The 18,928-nt window shown below is 38.7% G+C and overlaps 1 protein-coding gene across 1 annotated transcript in view; it reads right to left on the bottom strand.

Moving 5' to 3' along the window:
• PARP14 (poly(ADP-ribose) polymerase family member 14) overlaps positions 1 to 18,928 on the bottom strand; it is a 50,356-nt gene that overhangs the window by 6,555 nt on the left and 24,873 nt on the right. Inside the window, exons 10-15 of the mRNA XM_081067694.1 lie at positions 10,157 to 10,306; positions 9,757 to 9,819; positions 9,239 to 9,406; positions 5,568 to 5,774; positions 2,427 to 3,023; positions 996 to 1,129 (exon numbers count right to left, since the gene is read on the bottom strand). Coding sequence (XP_080923820.1) covers positions 996 to 1,129; positions 2,427 to 3,023; positions 5,568 to 5,774; positions 9,239 to 9,406; positions 9,757 to 9,819; positions 10,157 to 10,306 — 1,319 coding nt within the window. The remainder of the gene's footprint in view (positions 1 to 995; positions 1,130 to 2,426; positions 3,024 to 5,567; positions 5,775 to 9,238; positions 9,407 to 9,756; positions 9,820 to 10,156; positions 10,307 to 18,928) is intronic.

The raw sequence follows: 18,928 nt of genomic DNA, 5'->3' as shown, positions 1-18,928 counted from the left end.
TAGAAAGTAAGAGAAAATTTGCAAAGAAAGAAAATGGAGGATTTACCAGTAGACTCATTATTATGGACAAAGGGAAGGTACTCAGAGATCTCTAGCTTTACTCAGAAAGTGGTGGAACCGAGGACAGAAATGGATAAGGAAGGGGAAAGACCATTACTTAGAGACAATGAGTTAAGTTTTAGGGAAATTGATTTAGCAAATAGATAATCCAGCAGAGGTTTTTTAGGCTACTGGGAATATGTTCTACAGCTGGAGTGAAAAATCCAAGTTGTTGATATGTTGATTTGGGAGCTATCAACATTAAAATATTAGCTGAAGTCAAGGAGGGTAAAAACATTTCCTGGTGCAGGGACAGAAGTGCAGAGACAGAAGACCAAAGCATAAATCCTGTGGGTAAATCTAGGATTTGGGGTTTAGAGGAGAAACAGATACCAGTGATAATGAAAGGAGAATTAAAGAAGAAAAAAGCATCAAAATAATACTGCCATAAAGGGAGAATGTAATTTCACAGAGCAACATTAATGTTTAAAAATGGAAGATACCAAAATAAATGAGATGGACAAAGAAAGAACCACTGGATATATTAAGGAAGGAAGCCCTGTTGATCTGTGAATGGTGGGGCAGGGCCACATAATCTAACCTGAGGAGCCTCCACGTGTCTCTTCGTCGTGGTTTGCTAGTTATCAACTCCAACTTTGAACCCGTATCTTTGAATTTTTGTTAGCTTTGTTCACAAAGGAAATATATGCCTTTAGTATGATAATATATTGCAATCTATTTTTATATTGTAATAATTGTCACAAGAATCTCAATCTTAATGTCTCAGTAATTATGGTGACATGAGTAGAATCTAGAATCTAACATCTAATTACCATAATATATTCTAATTCTGGATTTAAAAATGTGATAGGAAATGAATCAAAATGTATTTATCCAGGACCACGATACCCCTTATTTCCACCTTTAAGAAAATTCCATGTCAGCAGAAGGCTTACCTTCTCTATCTTGAATTGTGAGCAGGTCTGATTAAACTTTTTTGCCACCATGTCATATTCTGCATGACCAGGCTGTAGCTCAACCAGGCAGACATCCTGTTGCTTCATATCACTCCAGTGCACAGGGATCTCAACTGTAAAGTAGACATTTAAGGACACCCTCGCACCCGGGAAGGCTCATCTACACGGTCCACATTCCTGGTATGCTTTGAAAAATTGAGTATCATTTGTGTTCTTGTTTTACAATCTCCTATTTCAGTGTATTCAAGAAATTCCTTATCTTTCTAGGGGACTGTTTTTCAAAGCAGAAGCGTGGACCACAGAACCAACTATAATGCTTGTTAAAAAAACAAAAAACCCACAGATCTATCGAATCAAAATTTCTGAGGGGTTGAACCTGTGTACCTACCTCTTAACAAGTTTTCATCATGTTCAGATTTGAGAACTGCTGCTGTAGTGTAATTCAGCTACATATTCTGTTAAGCCTCTGATCTGCCATAATTTAATAATTTAACAAATTATTTCCCTACAATGTGTTAAATAGTTGCTACCGTCTTGTTTACAAACTCATGGCTTTTTGCCAGAACTCCACACCACCACAAGGTCCTCCACACCTGTTCCTTCATCATTCTTCACAGTTTCCTTCAAGAGTTGAGTGGGTAGCAGGTTTTGCTATGTGGCAGGTTGTGGTGGCAGCTCTGTCTCCCCATCTGCTAAACAGACTATTATTATTATCATTTCCCCAGGGCTGCTCAGAGTCTGAGGAATTCATTCACACTAATCTCACAAGAAATGAAGATAATGCACTGGGAGGGAAGCCAATTTACTTGTTTTCAGTGGGGGACTTCCGTGGTTTGAAAGCAGGAATGGTTGTCTACACAAGCATTCCCTTCTCAGGGAGCACATCCAGTCAGAGAATCTGAAGGCTGCCTCCTGATGTGTGTCAAGGAACCTTATTTTCAGGGCAGAGGAGGAAGTGACCTCTGGGAGATGATTCTACAAGGCTCCTGATCCTCTTTGGGTATCAGTTGCAGACGCAGAAAGCGCCCACTCTCTGACCAGGCTGTCTTCTCCCTTTTGGTCTAGAAAACCTTGGGCCACTTTTCTTTAAAGCCCACGGCTTTCCCTCTCCTGACTGAGGCAGCCATTACCTCTGCAGAAGAACTAGCTCTGGGCAGCTTGTGAACTCTAAAAACGCAAGGTTTGGCTAGTGTTATCACTAAGACGGTCGTCCTCAGGTGGTTGGGCATGCCCATGCTGTATTTTTCCAGCCATAAGGTAAGCTCCTTAAGCTCAGATACCAAGTTTTCTATTTTATTCCATAGGGTTCTTTGAATTTTATCTACTTGAATACCATTTTGATGTATGTACAAAATGGTGTTGAGCCCAAAGTGTAAACTAACGGATAACAAGCATGAAAGTTTGACTGACCTTCATGTTTCGCGATGCGCTGAACAGGTAAACTATGTCCCTTTGCATTTTTCGCAACGCATTTGTTCACGTCCACTGTGTAGCTATGGTGATTAATTTCCACCTTGACTGTCCCCTTCTTTTGTCTTGCTTCCTCCAATTGCAGGTTGGTTATTTTGTCGAAACAATGAAAAGTGTTATTGTCATTATATTGCCATTGTACGTATTCACTAATACAATCTGCTCTGGATTCCTGCTCTTTGGCCAATCGAACTGTCTTGATCATTTTCTCAATTGCATTTCTGGCCTGTTCCACATCTCTGTTAATTCCGGAAACTTTAATCAGAGGTCTTTCAAGGTCCAAGCAAATATCAATATTTAAGTTCCTCTGCAGCTTAATCAATTCTTGATGTTCCTTGTCATCAAAGTGTTTGATACATTCTTCTTCACTGGTGTAATGACTCTCTTCCTTTTTAATAATTTCCTGTATCCAAGAGAGGGTGGATTCCACAGATATTTCATTTTCACCACACACCTGAAAAATTGCTGATTCTGTTTTCTTTTCCAAAACCAAACGATTTTTTGGGGAGTGAGACTGCTTTGAGAAGCCAAAAAATGCTAAAGAAGAAGAAAAAAGGGGATGCAACAGATGCTTTGAATAAAATGAAAATTAAAAAAAGAAAGGAAAATTCGTTATTTTTTTCTTTTCCTTTTTTTTTCTTTGTCTCCATGCTGTCCATTACACCCCCAAGACTTATTTATCTTATAGCTGGAAGTTTGTACCTTTTGACCCCATTCACCCATTTCGCCCACTTCCCAAACCCCACTCCCACCCAGAGGTGGGCCTTTATTAGAGGTGGGCCTCTATTAACCATCAATTAGTCCTCTGTATCTATGAGTTTGGGTTATTTTTTAAGATTCCATGTATAAGCGATTATCATACAGTATTTGTCTTTCTCTGTCTGACTTATTTCATTTAGCCTCATGCCCTCAAGGTCTATCCATATTGTCACAAATGGCAAGATTTCACTCTTTTCTATGGATGAATGATATTCCATTTTCTATTTTTCTTTTATTCATTTGCCAATGGACACTTAAACTGTTTCCATGTCTTGGTTATTGTAAATAATACTGCAATGAACATGGGGGGTGCAAATATCTTCTTGAGATAATGATTGTGTTTCCTTCAGATAAATACCCAGAAGTGGAATAGAACTTAGAAGTTCTATTTTTAATTTGTTGAGGAACCTCCATACTGGTTTCCATAGTGGTTGAACAGCTCTACAGTCCCACCAGCAATGTGGAGAGGTTCCCTTTTCTCCACATCCTTGCCAACACTTGTTTATTTCTTATTGTTTTTTTCATAATAGCCATTTAACATCTATGAGGCGATATTTCATTGTGATTTTGATTTGCATTTCCCTGATGATTAGAGATATTGAGCACCTTTTCATGTACCTGTTGGCCATCTGCATTCTATGTCCTCTTTGGAAAAATGTCTATTCAGATCCTCTGCCCATTTTTTTTATCAGATTGTTGTTGTTTTTCTATTGAGCTATATGAGTTTTTAATATATTTTTGGATATTAACCCCTTATCAATTAGATGATTTACAAATATTTTCTCCCATTCTATAGGTTGCCTTTTCATCTTATTGACCGTTCCTTGCTGTACAGGAGCTTTTTAGTTTGATTTAGTGCTGCTTGCTTATTTTTGCTTTTGCTTTTGCTGTTTGTACTTTTGGTGTCAAATCCAAAAAATTATTGCCAAGACCAATGTGGAGGAGCTTACCCCCTGTGTTTTCTTGTAGACGTTTTATGGTTTCAGGTCTTATATTCAAGTTTTTAATCCGTTTTGAGTGGATTTGTGTGTGTGGTGTACAATAGTGGTCCGATTTCATCCTTTTGCGTGGCTGTCTAGTTTTCCCAACACCATTTATTTTAGTATATGTAGTGCTGAAGCAAGCATCCAACACTATATTGAAGAGACTATCCTTTCCCCATTGTATATTCTTGTCTCTTTTGTTGCAAATTAATTGACCATACATGCATGGGTTTATTTCTGGGTTGTCTATCCTCCTCTATTGATCTATGTCTGTTTTTATGCCAATACCATACTGTTTTGATTACTATGGCTTTTAATATAGTTTGAAATCAGGAAGTGTGATGACTTGATGCCTCCAACTTTGTAGTTCTTTTTCAAGATTGCTTTAGCTATTTGGGGTCCTTTGTGGTTCCATACAAATTTTAGGATGGCTTGTTCTATTTCTGTGAAAAAATGTCATTGGAATTTTGATAGGAATTACATTAAATCTGTAGATTGCTTTAGTCAGTGTGGATATTTTAACAATATTGATTCTTCCAATCCAGAAACACAAAAGATCTTTCCATTTATTTGTGTCTTCCTCAATTTCTTTCATTGGTATCTTATAGTTTTCACCTCCTTGGTTAAATTTATTCCTAGGTATTTAATTCTTTTTTATGTAATTGTAAATGAAATTTTTTTAAAATTTCACTTTCTGATAGTTCATTACAGATTAGCTATTTCAAGTCAAAGACAAATACTGTATGATTTTACTTATATGTGAAATCTAAAAAAGCAAACACCTCCCCACTTCACCCCCCCCAAAAAACCCCAAACTCATAGAAAAAGAGATCAGATTCATAGTTATCAGACGTAGAGGGTGGGGGGAGGGGGAATTGGAGGAAGGTGGTCAAAAGATACACACTTCCAGTTAAAAGGTAAATAAGTACTAGGGTTGTAATGTCCAGCATGATAACTATAGTTCAAACCACTGTATGATACATATGAAAGTCGTTAAGAAAGTAAATTCCAAGAGTTCTAATCACAAGGAAAAAACTCCTTTTTCCTTTTTTGCTTTCTCTTGTCATTGTATCTATATGAGATGATGGATAGAAATATATCTATATGAGATGATGATAGTAAACTAAACTTTTTGCCATAATCATTTCACAATATAAGAAGTCAAATCATTATGTTATATACCTTAAACGTCTACAGTGATGTGTATCAATTATATCTCAATAAAACTGGGGGTGGAGCCAATAAACTACCAAAAAAAGAATTTAGATTAAAAACATTAGCTATTTCTCATATGATATCAATATTAGGAACGTGTATTTCATAAAAATGAACAACTCACATGCAAATTTAGACATCATAGACTGTTGGGGAGGAGCTTGAGAACCTTCTCTTTTTTTCATGTTAGCATAAAACACGTCCAGTATTTGAGGCAGAAAGATAACAACTTTAACTTTTGTCACCGACCGAACTGATCCTTTCTGGACAAAGTCTTCAATGGCATTAATTATGGCTTCAGCAACCTTATCTGGGTCTTGTTTGGCACTTCCTGGGAAAGCAAACGATAAAAATGACTGGGGGAAAAAAGATCTGAAAAAGGCTGAGGAATAAATTAGGGATTCCAATTCTCACAAACTAAATACCCACTCCCCAGCTCTTTCATCACTGTAGACCTTTCTAACAATGCATCAGCAAACGTTTTTGAAGTCCTAGATGCAATGGGGAGATTTTGTCCCAGGATGTCAGGAAGCCAACAGCCCAACAAATGAATAAAGGACCTAATGTTTTGGTATCTGACATTCATGTCTACTCTATTCAGCAGATCCCAGCTCACTGTATTCCTCTGTGTCACACAGCACAGTTAATCTATCTTAGCCCACTAGTGTCCTCAAAAGATCCATAAAAAGTAAAAGATGCTACAATATGTGGAAATATTATGCTCTTTAAAGAGAACCACGATTTTTTTTTTTTTGCTCAGTCATCACTTGACTTTACATATGTATTCTTATTTTCCAAGGTATCTTTGGGGACTTGATTTAAACTAAGCTAATTTTGTAAGACACCTGGAGCTATTTGTTATAATCTATACTTTTTTGCACGTAAGTTATCCACAAGCCTCCAGGAAGTCTTTCCTTGCACACTCAGTGAGATTTTAACTGGCTAGCAGGGTTCAAGATTGTTACCTGAGCAGGTCTTTTCCTAATTAAGCATGTTCCATATCTTGTTTCTCAGGCCTACTGCCTAGGTAAGATCATGACAGGTTCCTCGAAAAGTCTCATGCAAAACCAGGGAAGTAGTCCCATATGAATGACAGCTCTCACATGGCAGGGAGGGTGGCATTGTGTAAGTCCCCTGACCAATCTAGTGTGATAGACTAAGGGTCCATTTGGATTATCCCTGCTGAAGGTGCTCACCATTATTACAGAAACAAGAGTAGGCCTCTTTTACTTGGCTATGTAGACAATTGGGGGACGTAGACAAACCCCATATAAAACAAACCAAGAGGGTTTACTCAGGGTTTTGTTTGTTTGTTTGGTTGGTTTTTATTGGATGAGCAGGAAAAGAGGGAAATTCTCCTTTGCAAAACTGCGTTATCTCATGATATTTGGGAGAATTTGAATGGGAGTGTTCAGATATATTCATTCACTCTCAATAAAAATTTACTGTGTCCCATCACAGACTCATGCTCATCTAGGCACTAGGACAAGAGGATGTGATGTGTAAGGTTGAACAGGTGTTCCGTAGGTGAAGTGTGGAAAAATGAGGGAACACCCAAGTCAGATAGAAATGTGTAATGGGTGTGAGAGATTCAACCTAGTGTGCTCAGAGAAATAGATCTATTTTTGAGAAAAATAAGACTGGGGTAGGAGAGATGGGGTGGAGGAGGCACTAAAACAGAGAGCCCGGATCAAGCAGGTCTAGAGGGGAATATAACAAGTTTAGGCAAAAGACAAGAGTTGAACAAAGAGAGGGGGCAAGAATGAAGACTCAGGTGGAGGGATTGAGACATTTAGGAAGTAAACTCAGCAGGACCTAGTGACCAACTTTGATCTCTTGTTCCCCCTCTTTTGCCACCAACATGCCTTCATGTGTACGTCATGGGCACGCTATATTAAGGTTATTTATTTACATGTCTGTCTCTCACAATAGGGTAGGTGCTGCTCTATGTGGACTGGACCCCTTTTTAGTGGTGCCTGATACATGACAAGCATTCAGTAACTATTTGATCAAACTAATTAATAAGTTAATGAATATAGGAGTGATAAAGAGGGTACAGTCAAGAATTCTAGATAGAAATTGATGCTTTTAACATAATCAGAGATGTAAGAGGAAGGGCAGGTTTGGGGGAGAAGACAGTGAATTGTAGTTTGGAGTTTACATTGATCTTGAGGTGCTTTCAGGTATCACTGACCAAACGTTCTCTCCCCTAAGACAAGCATCTGTAGGTAATAGGAAGAGGGCTTCTTTTACAGCCAGAAGCTGTCTTGTTCACAGCCTCACTCAACTCATAAATGCCACTAAAGGGGAAAAGTTTCCCCACCCATTAGTCTAAGGACCAGCTCAGGTGATGATAGAAATAGGTAAAGAAGACAAGCGAGGTGAATCTGTGCAGACTAGCAATGCCCCCAGATCAGTGGAAGAAACAACAGGTTTGCAGAAATACTCAAACATGTGTATATATTTATACTAAACTAAAACCACCTCATTTCCTTGTGTCATCTTTGAGTCCACCCAGGGACTCCCTTGGAAAAGTCTGTGCCACCTGTGGACTGCCTGTTTTCTTGGCCCAAATAAAGTTAAGGTGGAAACACAAGACCAGAGCAAAGAGGAAAAAGCAGTTGAGACAAAGACTGGGAAGTCATCAGTGGGTGTCCATAAAAGATGACAAATACAGAGATAGATAGACAGATAACATGTTGGCTAATCTACTAGGACTGGATGATACTACAAGGGGAATAAAAACACAAACGGGCTATAAATTATATTTTTAGAAATAGAAAAGTAATAAAGTAGACATAACATTCCACATGGGAACATTAAGAGGAATGGTCGAGAATTACACAAATCAAAATATGTGACAGAGAGGATTTGAAGAAGGCCCAGAAAGTGACAAGGATGGTTAAGTTTATTGAGGCTAAACTTCTGGAGGGCCTAACATGCCAGTGTAGACATTCAAACTCAGAATCCTGAGCACTGAAATGACCAATCCAGTGCCCAGTGTTCTCTCTCTGAGACAGGTCAGTTCCATTCCACTTAAAGCTAAGGCTGTTTGCCTCCCCTGACCAGCTCAATTAAGGGAGATCAAGTAGGAAATCCTGATCAATGCTCATGACTCAGATTCCCAGGAAAAGAGCTCAAAGCGCATCACCTTTCTAATGATAAACCCAAAGCACCATCCTTCTATCTGAAGAATCACACAATCATATACTTTGAGGAAAACTAGAAATCGAAAGAGGCAAGTAGGCTGAAAAGAGAGTGGCGAATGGAGTTTCTGACCCATTAGAACCCATTGAGTTATCTCTGTGCAGAGATGTCCTAAGGCCAACCTACACAGCCACTGTGGAAGAGGTGAGAGAAGAGGGCTGGAAATGCTCATCTGGGAGTCAGCTACAGGGAGGTGGAAGCCAATTAACATATTGTCCATGGAGAGGATGGAGGAGGAAGTGAAGGACTAAAATGGGGGTTGTATAGGGGATGGAAAAAAAGAAAAAGGAACTGCTGAAAGAGGAGAGATGGCCTTTCTTACTCATTCCTCCCTTTTCTTCCCCTCCCTTTCTCTCCTTTCCCCTCTATATTAGAGAGCAAATTCTCTCTAATATTCCAACAGTCTCTTCAGTTTTCTTCATTTTTCCCTCTTTTACTTAAAACACCCACAGGCTTTGCTCATTCCCTCAGCAGCTGCCTTGGGATCAGAAGCTGCTCTTACGAACACTCAGCATGAACTATATTAAAGTCATCACCAAATCAAGGGAAAGGGGTCACCTAGGGATTCAGTCTTGAGAGGTTACAAACCTGTCCCAATGGCTGGGAGGCAAATGGATGAGTAATTCCGCTTTTCACACTCCTGCAAAACATAGGAAACCGATTTCTTGACATCATTTCCGCCTATGACATGAATAATATTCTTGCACTTCAATAATCCACCTTCGGTAATTATATACTCATTGTTGCCCAGTTGAGCTAAGAAACATAAAACAAAAACATGCAAAGTCATGTGCTGAACCCACTCTTTGGTTGTTTAGAATGCAAAATGTCTAGTTTGGCAAATAAAGAATTTAATGTAAATAAGAGACTCCTAAAATATTACCATGGATGAATCTTTCTTGCTTACCTTCTCTTTTTAACCATGATTTCACCTTTCATTTCTTTTCATTTCTAATTCTCTATGACTGGAATTCTTTAGTAAAATGTATGATTTTAAGATCAATATATTGTCTCCTCAATCCCAAGACGTTCCCCAGCCTCTCTACAGTCCCCCACATTGAGCTTCCACTTATAATTTAGGATCAAAAAACAGCACTGCGCCTTACCTAGACGAGAACATTCCATTTCAACATTTTGTCCAGCCTGTTCCAAAATTGCTTTGGAGACCCCTACATGAGACCATCAAGATGGTTACAAACACAAACAAAAACTCAGAAACAGTATATTTGGATCAGAATAATTGCCTCATTATCTAAACACTTTCCCCATCATCAAAAGAATCCTATAACCTGGGTATTTCTGTTCACAAACAAGAGAAGTTCATAAAAAAATTGTTACTGATTACAAGAAACCATGTCAAAATAATTTTAAAAGTATTAATTAATATTAATATGCCAAAGTTGTAGAAGCCAGTTTGGCTATAGCAAGTGTAGAATAGTTTGGCTATAATAACCCTCCTTCATGAGATCTGCTGTGACTATTATACCAGTCAAAGTCCTACAATACCTGCTTTGAGAGTAAATGCTTTTGATGTCGTATTTACGATCACATCTGCCTCTTCTTTCGTGATATCTCCTGAGGCCACCTGGAAGGTGATGGGGCCAATTTTCATTTCATGCAGTCCTAAGTCAGGGCTAGAAACAGTTTTATAGAAACCTGAAAAGAAAAAGAAAATAATGAAGTCAATAACCAAGTCAACTACAGCAAGAATGACTTAGGTCTCATGCTCCCACATGTGCCCCTGCCATACTTCTCTTTTTCTCTCCCCCCTCCCTCCCCGCCTCCCTCTCTCTCCCTTTCTCTCTCTCATCTCTGGCCTTTAACCTGGCCCTGACTCTCAGCCCCAGTGATGCTCTGTTTTTGAAAAAGGATTATAAAATATAATACATATCAAACATGGACTTCTGGTGCTGGTCAAGGTGAAGTTAGTCCACTAAAGCCTATATCTCCTGCTGATCACAACTAAAAACATGGCACTAATACAAAAAGCCACTAATGGAGGACTGAAAAGTAAACAGCAGACAGATTGGGGAGGGGAGTCAAAATCTGAAGAGGCAACTTGTATAGAGGGGAGTTTCCCACTTTGTTTTGAGAATTTTTTTCTTTTTCTCTTCCAGGTTGAACCCAAGGGTGGTCCTAGTTGCAGAACTGCACAACAAGCACTGGTAGCAAAACTCTCAGAGAATCCCTGTCTTTATGGCCAGAGGATTGAGAAAAAGGGTCCCTGTGAGCTGATGAGTATGGCAGGGATCCTTCTTATTTTCCCTATTTTTTTTTCTTTTTTAATCCAGGCCCTACCTCCAAGGTGACCACCGCTGCAGAACTCCACAGTGGCACCACACAGAGCTAAAACTCTGAGAGTCATTCTGTATTTCTATCCGGAAGAATCAGGAAAAAGGACTTTTGTGGTCTGAATAGTGTATATATGGGGGGTGGGGGGAGAGGGAAATCTCTGTTACTTTTCTCTCTCTCTCTCTCTCTCTCTCTCTCTCTCTCTCTCTCTCTCTCTCTCTCTCGTTTCTCTCTCCACTTTGCCCAAGGGCAACACTGATCACACAAAATTATGAGGCAACAGAACAGGCAGCTTAAACTCCAAGCGAACCCTGTCTTTCTGGTGAGAAGACCTGCAAAATGGGCTCCTACAAGCCAGAGAGTATAAGGGGAATCCTAGAGAGGGGAGAGCTAGAGAAAGTGATCCCCTATTCTGTGCATGAACTGAAATAAATCCTGAGCTCACTCCAGAGCTACATATATGGAGTCAGACCCAAGCAGCATAGCAAAGGTTTTCAGACCTGAAGTGATACTGGAAGGTCTCACCCAGAAGGTGAGACAGAACTCTTAGAATGAACTTAACCAATTAACTGCCTGCTAAAAAAAAATCACCATTTTCCAGATTTTAACCAGACCCAAGTTGCACAACATAATAATGAAAATAACCAGTCTATAAGCCAAAATTGCTTGTCATACAAAGAACCAAGAAAATGTGACGAATTCTCAAGAATAAAAACACTCACTATACATGCTAATCTCCACATGATCCAGATGTCAGAATTACTAGACAAACTTTGAAGTACCTACTATAACTATGCTCCTTGAGGTCAAAGTAAACACATCTGAATGCATGGAAATGATTTGAAATGAATGGAAAAATAGGAGTCTCTGCAGAAAAATATAAATTATAAAATCAAAAGGACATTTTACAACTTAAAAATACAGTATCTGATATAAAAAAATTCACTGCAGAGGCTCAATCGTGTAGCAGACAGAGAAATGAGTCATTGAACTTGGAGGTAGATCAATAAAAATTATCCAATCTGAAAAATAGAGAAAAAAAATCTTTTTTTAAAGAAAAAAGAACAGATCCTCAGGGACCAGTAGGACCCTATTAAAAGGCTTACTATTTATGTTAGCACTTAGTTTATGTTACTATTTATGTTAGCACTTACTATTTATGTTAGGAGAGGAGAAAAAAGATCACTGCAGGACAAATATTTGAATAAATAACTGAAAAATTCCCAAATTTGATGGAAGACATATATAGTCAGATTTAAGAATCCTCGGCAAATACCAGATAGGATAAACTCAAATAAACAACAGCAAATTTAACAGAGAAAAAGCATTTGGTTGGTATTGTCTCTTTAAATGTATCTATTTCCAAAAACACATGTCACATCATTCTTAGAAAATAGCCTCATCACTACTTAAAAACCCATTGTGGAATCCGGATCAAAATGGCGGCGTGAGGTGAGCCTCTGTAAAGCTCTCCTGGAATTTACAACTAATTGGACAACAATAACTCCACAAAACACTCCCTGCACAGCAGACAGGCAAGACGAAGAGGTCCACTACTGAATTCACCTCCAGGTGGGTGAATCGCGCGAGCGGGGGAGGAGGGAAGGGAGAAGTGCGGGACGGAGCCCCGCGGGCGCAGGACAAAGACCTAGCTCAGTGCTCCGAGATCGCTGCATCCCGGAACTACCGCAGCTGCGGGAGAGGGAAGGACTCGGACTGCTAGGGCTCCGCTTACGGCCCACAGGGCTGAGGGGGCAGCATATAGCACAGCTGAACCCAACGTTCACGGCAGACCTCGGAGAAAAGACTGAGGGAAGAAGGCTGAAAACTGTGATTAAGCCCTCACTGCCGAGCGGAGAACGGAAGCCTTAGGCACTGAGACTAGCCGCCCCTCCCTACCCTCCCAGAGCTCGCCCCACCCCCACCTGCCCGGTGCTAGAAGCGATAAACTAGCAGTGTCAGATCACAAGGACAGGATCTTTGCTGTTCTGAGAACTGTGGACTGCAGAAACAGATTCGCAGCCCAACTAGTTACGGCAAAGGGGAGGGAGCTGTGGAAGCAGGACCAGCTGTGGTGGTGGTCGCCGCCATTGCTCTGGGCCACCTCTCACAACCCACCCCGCCCCTGGCCCCACCTATCTGGGCGGATCCCTGCAGGAGTAAACAGAACTGCTGAAACATACGGGCTCTGAATCGGGTGCAGAAAGAGCTTTGGAACTTCAAAAGCTCTCCGCACCCCCACAGGGAGGTGACGCCCTATGACCCAGGTGAACTGTTAACAGAGGAGAGGCCCGTCTCCCAGGGAATCCCCCCATCGTGTGAGAAGCTGGAAAAGTGCAGAGAAAATATAGCACTACTGTGTCAGAGAGACCTCTTCCTATCAACCTGTTGAATAAACCACTCCTGTAGATGTCTAGGAAGAGAAATAATAAATCAGTAATTGCCATGAATAACCAAGGCAACAAGACAGCTCAAAAAGAAAGTGAAAAGTCTCCAGAAAAGGAACTTAGAGATATGGAAATATGTGACTTAAATGATAGAGAATTCAAGATTGCAGTTCTGAAAAACCTCAAAGAGATGCAAGAAAACACAGAAAGGCAATTTAATGAACTCAGAAACGCAATCAAAGAACAACATGAGCATTTTACGAAAGAGATTGAAATTTTAAAAAAGAACCAAATGGAATTTCTGGAGATTAAGAACTCAATAGAAGAAATTAAGAATGAAATAACCAGCTTAGGTAGTAGAGTTGACCAGATGGAAGAAAGAATCAGTGACATCGAAGATAGAAACCTGGAAATTACACAGATGGAAGAAGAAAGAGACTTGAGACTTAAAAGAAACGAAAGAACTCTACAAGAACTTTCTGACTCCATCAGAAAGAGCAATATAAGAATAATGGGCATACCAGAAGGAGAAGAAAGAGAGAAGGGAACAGAGAATATACTCAAAGAAATTGTCAATGAGAACTTCCCAAATTTGTGGACAGAACTGGATCCTCGAATCCAAGAAGCAAATAGAACACCTAATTACCTCAATCCCAACAGGCCTTCTCCAAGACACATTGTATTCAAGCTGTCTAAAATTAACTCCAAAGAAAGAATCCTCAAGGCAGCCAGGGAAAAGAAGACGGTAACCTACAAAGGAAAGCCCATTAGATTATCATCCGATTTTTCAGCAGAAACTCTACAAGCCAGGAGGGAGTGGAACCAAATATTCAAACTATTGAAAGAGAGAAATCATGAGCCAAGAATAATATATCCAGCGAAGATATCCTTTAGATATGAAGGAGGAATAAAGACCTTTCCAGACATACAGAAGCTGAGGGAATTTTCTAATACACGACCTGCACTACAAGAAATACTAAAGGAGGCTATTAAACCACCATCAACAGGGACAATTTGTGGCAACCGAAACATAAAAAGGGGGAGAGTAAAGGCCTGAACCGGAATATGGGAATGGAGAAAGTAAGCGTGCTGAAGAAAATGGAATACTCTAAATATCAAACTTACTTTTACATAATCTTAAGGGTAACCACTCAAAAAAAATCCAGAACTGAAATATATACTGTAATAAAAGAAGAAACAGAGGGAAACATCATAGAATACCACCACACAGAAATAATAGACAACAACAAAAAGGCAAAGAAACAATGGAGACACAGCCTTACCAGAAAACTAAAGATAGAATGACAGGAAATCCTCACGTATCAATAATCACCCTAAATGTAAATGGACTGAACTCACCAATAAAAAGGCACAGAGTAGCAGATTGGATCAAAAAACTAAACCCAACCATATGCTGTCTCCAAGAGACACATCTCAGCTACAAGGACAAGCATAGACTCAAAGTGAAAGGGTGGAAACTGGCACTCCAAGCAAATGGTACCCAGAGAAAATCAGGTGTAGCCATAATGATATCAGATGAAACAGACTTCAGGGTGAAAAAGATAACAAGAGACAAAGATGGACATTTCATAATGGTAAAGGGGACTATACAACAAGAAGACATAACAGTCATCAATATTTATGCCCCCAATCAGGGAGCACCAAAATACACCAAGCAACTACTAACAGAACTAAAGGGAGAAATTGACCAAAACACAATTATACTAGGGGACTTAAATACATCATTGACAGCTATGGATAGATCATCCAAACAGAAAATAAATAACGAAATTGCAGCACTAAATGACACATTAAATGAAATGGACATCATTGACATATATAGAGCACTTCATCCTACAACATCAGATTATACATTCTTTTCGAGTGTACATGGAACATTCTCAAGGATAGACCATATATTGGGACATAAAAGCAGCCTCAGCAAATTTAAGAAGATTGAAATCATACCAAGCATATTCTCTGATCACAAGGCTTTGAAATTGGATATCAACTGCGAAAAGAAAGCAAAAAGAAACACAAATACATGGAGATTAAACAACATACTTTTAAAGAACGACTGGGTCAAAGAAGAAATTAGAGGAGAGATCAAAAGATATATAGAAACAAATGACAATGAAAATACATCCTACCAAAATTTTTGGGATGCGGCGAAAGCAGTTATAAGAGGGAAATTTATATCATTACAGGCCTATCTCAAGAAACAAGAAAAATCCCAAATAAATAACCTCATGTTACACCTTAAAAAACTAGAAAAAGAAGAACAAGCGAAACCCAAGGTCAGCAGAAGAAAGGAAATAACAAAAATCAGAGCAGAACTAAATGAAATAGAGAACAAAAAGACAATAGAAAAAATTAATGTGACAAAAAGCTGGTTCTTTGAAAAGATTAACAAAATCGACAAACCCTTGGCTAGACTCACTAAGATAAAAAGAGAGAAGACACTAATTAACAAAATCAGAAATGAAAAAGGGGAAGTTATCACGGACACCACAGAAATACAAAGGATTATCCAAGAATACTATGAAGGACTATATGCCACCAAATTTAATAACTTAGAAGAAATGGACAAGTTCTTAGAAACATATAGCCTTCCAAGGCTGAATCATGAAGAACTGGAAAATCTTAACAGGCCGATCACCAGTAAGGAAATTGAATCAGTCATCAAAAACCTTCCCAAAATCAAAAGTCCTGGACCAGATGGCTTCACCAGTGAATTCTACCAAACCTTCAAAGAGGATCTAATACCAATCCTGCTCAAACTCTTCCAAAAAATTGAAGAAGAGTCAGTACTCCCTAACTCATTTTATGAGGCCAACATTACCCTGATACCAAAACCTGGTAAGGACAACACAAAAAAAGAAAACTACAGACCTATATCTCTGATGAATACAGATGCTAAAATCCTAAACAAAATTCTAGCAAATCGAATACAACAATGCATTAAAAAGATTATTCATCACGACCAAGTGGGGTTCATCCCCGGGGCACAAGGATGGTTCAACATTCGCAAATCCATCAATGTGATACATCACATAAACAAAATAAAGGACAAAAATCATATGATTCTATCAATTGATGCAGAAAAAGCATTTGATAAGATACAACATCCATTTATGATTAAAACACTTACTAAAATTGGTATAGAAGGAAAATACCTCAACATAATAAAGGCCATATACGACAAGCCCTCAGCTAACCTCATAATTAATGGTGAAAAGCTGAAGCCCTTTGCTCTACGTTCAGGAACACGACAAGGTTGTCCCCTATCACCTCTGCTTTTCAACATAGTGTTGGAAGTCCTCGCCAGAGCTATCAGGCAAGAGAAAGAAATAAAAGGCATCCAAATTGCGAATGAAGAAGTTAAATTGTCACTCTTTGCAGATGACATGATGCTATACATAGAAAACCCTAAAGACTCCACCAAAAAGCTATTAGAAACAATCAATGAATACAGTAAAGTTGCTGGCTACAAAATCAACGTACAAAAGTCCATTGCTTTCCTATATACCAACAATGAAATCTCAGAAAAAGAGATAGAAAAAACAATTCCTTTTGCAATTGCAGCAAAAAGAATAAAATACCTAGGAATAAACTTAACCAAGGATGTGAAGGATTTATATGCTGAAAACTATAAGACATTTTTGAAAGAAATTGAAGATGACACAAAGAAATGGAAGGACATTCCGTGCTCATGGCTTGGAAGAATCAACATAGTTAAAATGGCCATATTACCCAAAGCAATATACAGATTTAATGCAATCCCCATCAAAATCCCAATGGCATTTTTTAAAGAAATAGAACAAAAAATCATCAGATTTGTTTGGAACCACAAAAGACCCCGAATAGCCAAAGCAATCTTAAGAAAAAAGAACAGTGCTGGAGGTATCACACTGCCTGACTTTAGCTTGTACTACAGGGCTACAATAATCAAAACAGCATGGTATTGGCGGAAAAACAGACACGTAGACCAATGGAATAGAATTGAGAACCCAGAAATAAAACCACATAAATATGGACAGATAATTTTTGACAAAGAAGCTAAAAACATACAATGGAGGAATGACAGCCTCTTCAATAAATGGTGCTGGCAGAATTGGATAGCCACGTGCAAAAGAATGAAACTGGACTGCTATCTGTCACCATGTACCAAAATTAATTCAAAATGGATCAAAGACTTAAGCATAAGACCTGACACAATAAACTGCATTGAAGAAAACATAGGTACTAAACTTATGGACCTTGGGTTCAAAGAGCATTTTATGAATTTGACTCCAAAGGCAATGGAAGTAAAAGATAAAATAAACAAATGGGACTATATGAAACTTAAAAGTTTCTGCACAGCAAAAGAAACCATCGACAAAATAAAGAGGCTACCGACTGAATGGGAGAAGATTTTTGCAAATAGTTCCTCCGATAAGGGTCTAATATCCAAAATATACAAGGAACTCATGAAACTCAACAACAAAAAAACGAACAACCCAATTGAAAAATGGGCAGAGGACCTAAAGAGACATTTCTCTAAAGAGGACTTACAAATGGCAAATAAACATATGAAAAAATGCTCAACATCACTAATCATCAGAGAAATGCAAATAAAAACCACAATGAGATATCACCTCACCCCAGTCAGAATGGCTATCATCAACAAGACAAATAGCAACAAGTGTTGGAGAGGCTGTGGAGAAAAAGGAACCCTCATACACTGTTGGTGGGAATGCAGACTGGTGCAGCCGCTATGGAAGGCAGTGTGGAGGTTCCTCAAGAAATTACGAATAGAATTACCATATGACCCAGCAATCGCTCTCCTGGGTATCTACCCCAAAAATATAAAAGCATTTCTCTATAGAGACACGTGTACTCCAATGTTCATTGCAGCTTTGTTTACGGTGGCCAAGACATGGAAACAACCAAAATGTCCTTCGATAGATGAATGGATAAAGAAGTTGTGGTACATATACACAATGGAATACTATTCAGCGTTAAGGAAAGATGATATAGGAACATTTCTGACAACATGGATGGATCTTGAGAATATAATGCTAAGCGAAATAAGTCAGACAGAAAAAGCAGAGAACCCTATGATTTCACTGATATGTGGTATATAAACCAAAAACAAGACAAACAAATGAGAAACAAGAACTCATAGACACAGACATAGTTTAGTGGTTACCAGAGGGTAAGGGGGGTGGGGGGAGGGAGATGAGGGTAAGGGGGATCAAATATATGGTGATGGAAGGAGAACTGACTCTGGGTGGTGAACACACAATGGGATTTATTGATGATGTAATACGGAATTGTACACCTGAAATTATGTAATTTCATTAACAATTGTCACCCCAATAAATAAATTAAAAAAAAAAAAATTAAAAAGAAAAAAAAAAAAAAAAAAAAAGGAACAGAAAAAATAGAAAAAAAGCGTATTTCTGTGTTTTATAAAATAAAGCTGTAAATGACAAAAAAAAAAAAAAAAAAAAAAAAAAAAAAAAAAAAAAAAAAAAAAAAAAAAACCCATTGTACAGATTATCTAACTAGGCCTGCCTACTCTTTCACTCTAAATCACACAAACATGGCCAGTGTC

The sequence above is a fragment of the Rhinolophus hipposideros genome, assembly GCF_964194185.1.
Source record: "Rhinolophus hipposideros genome assembly, chromosome: 2".
In the NCBI taxonomy this organism is placed as follows: Eukaryota; Metazoa; Chordata; class Mammalia; order Chiroptera; family Rhinolophidae; genus Rhinolophus; species Rhinolophus hipposideros.
This window is presented reverse-complemented; position numbering and strand designations above follow the sequence as displayed.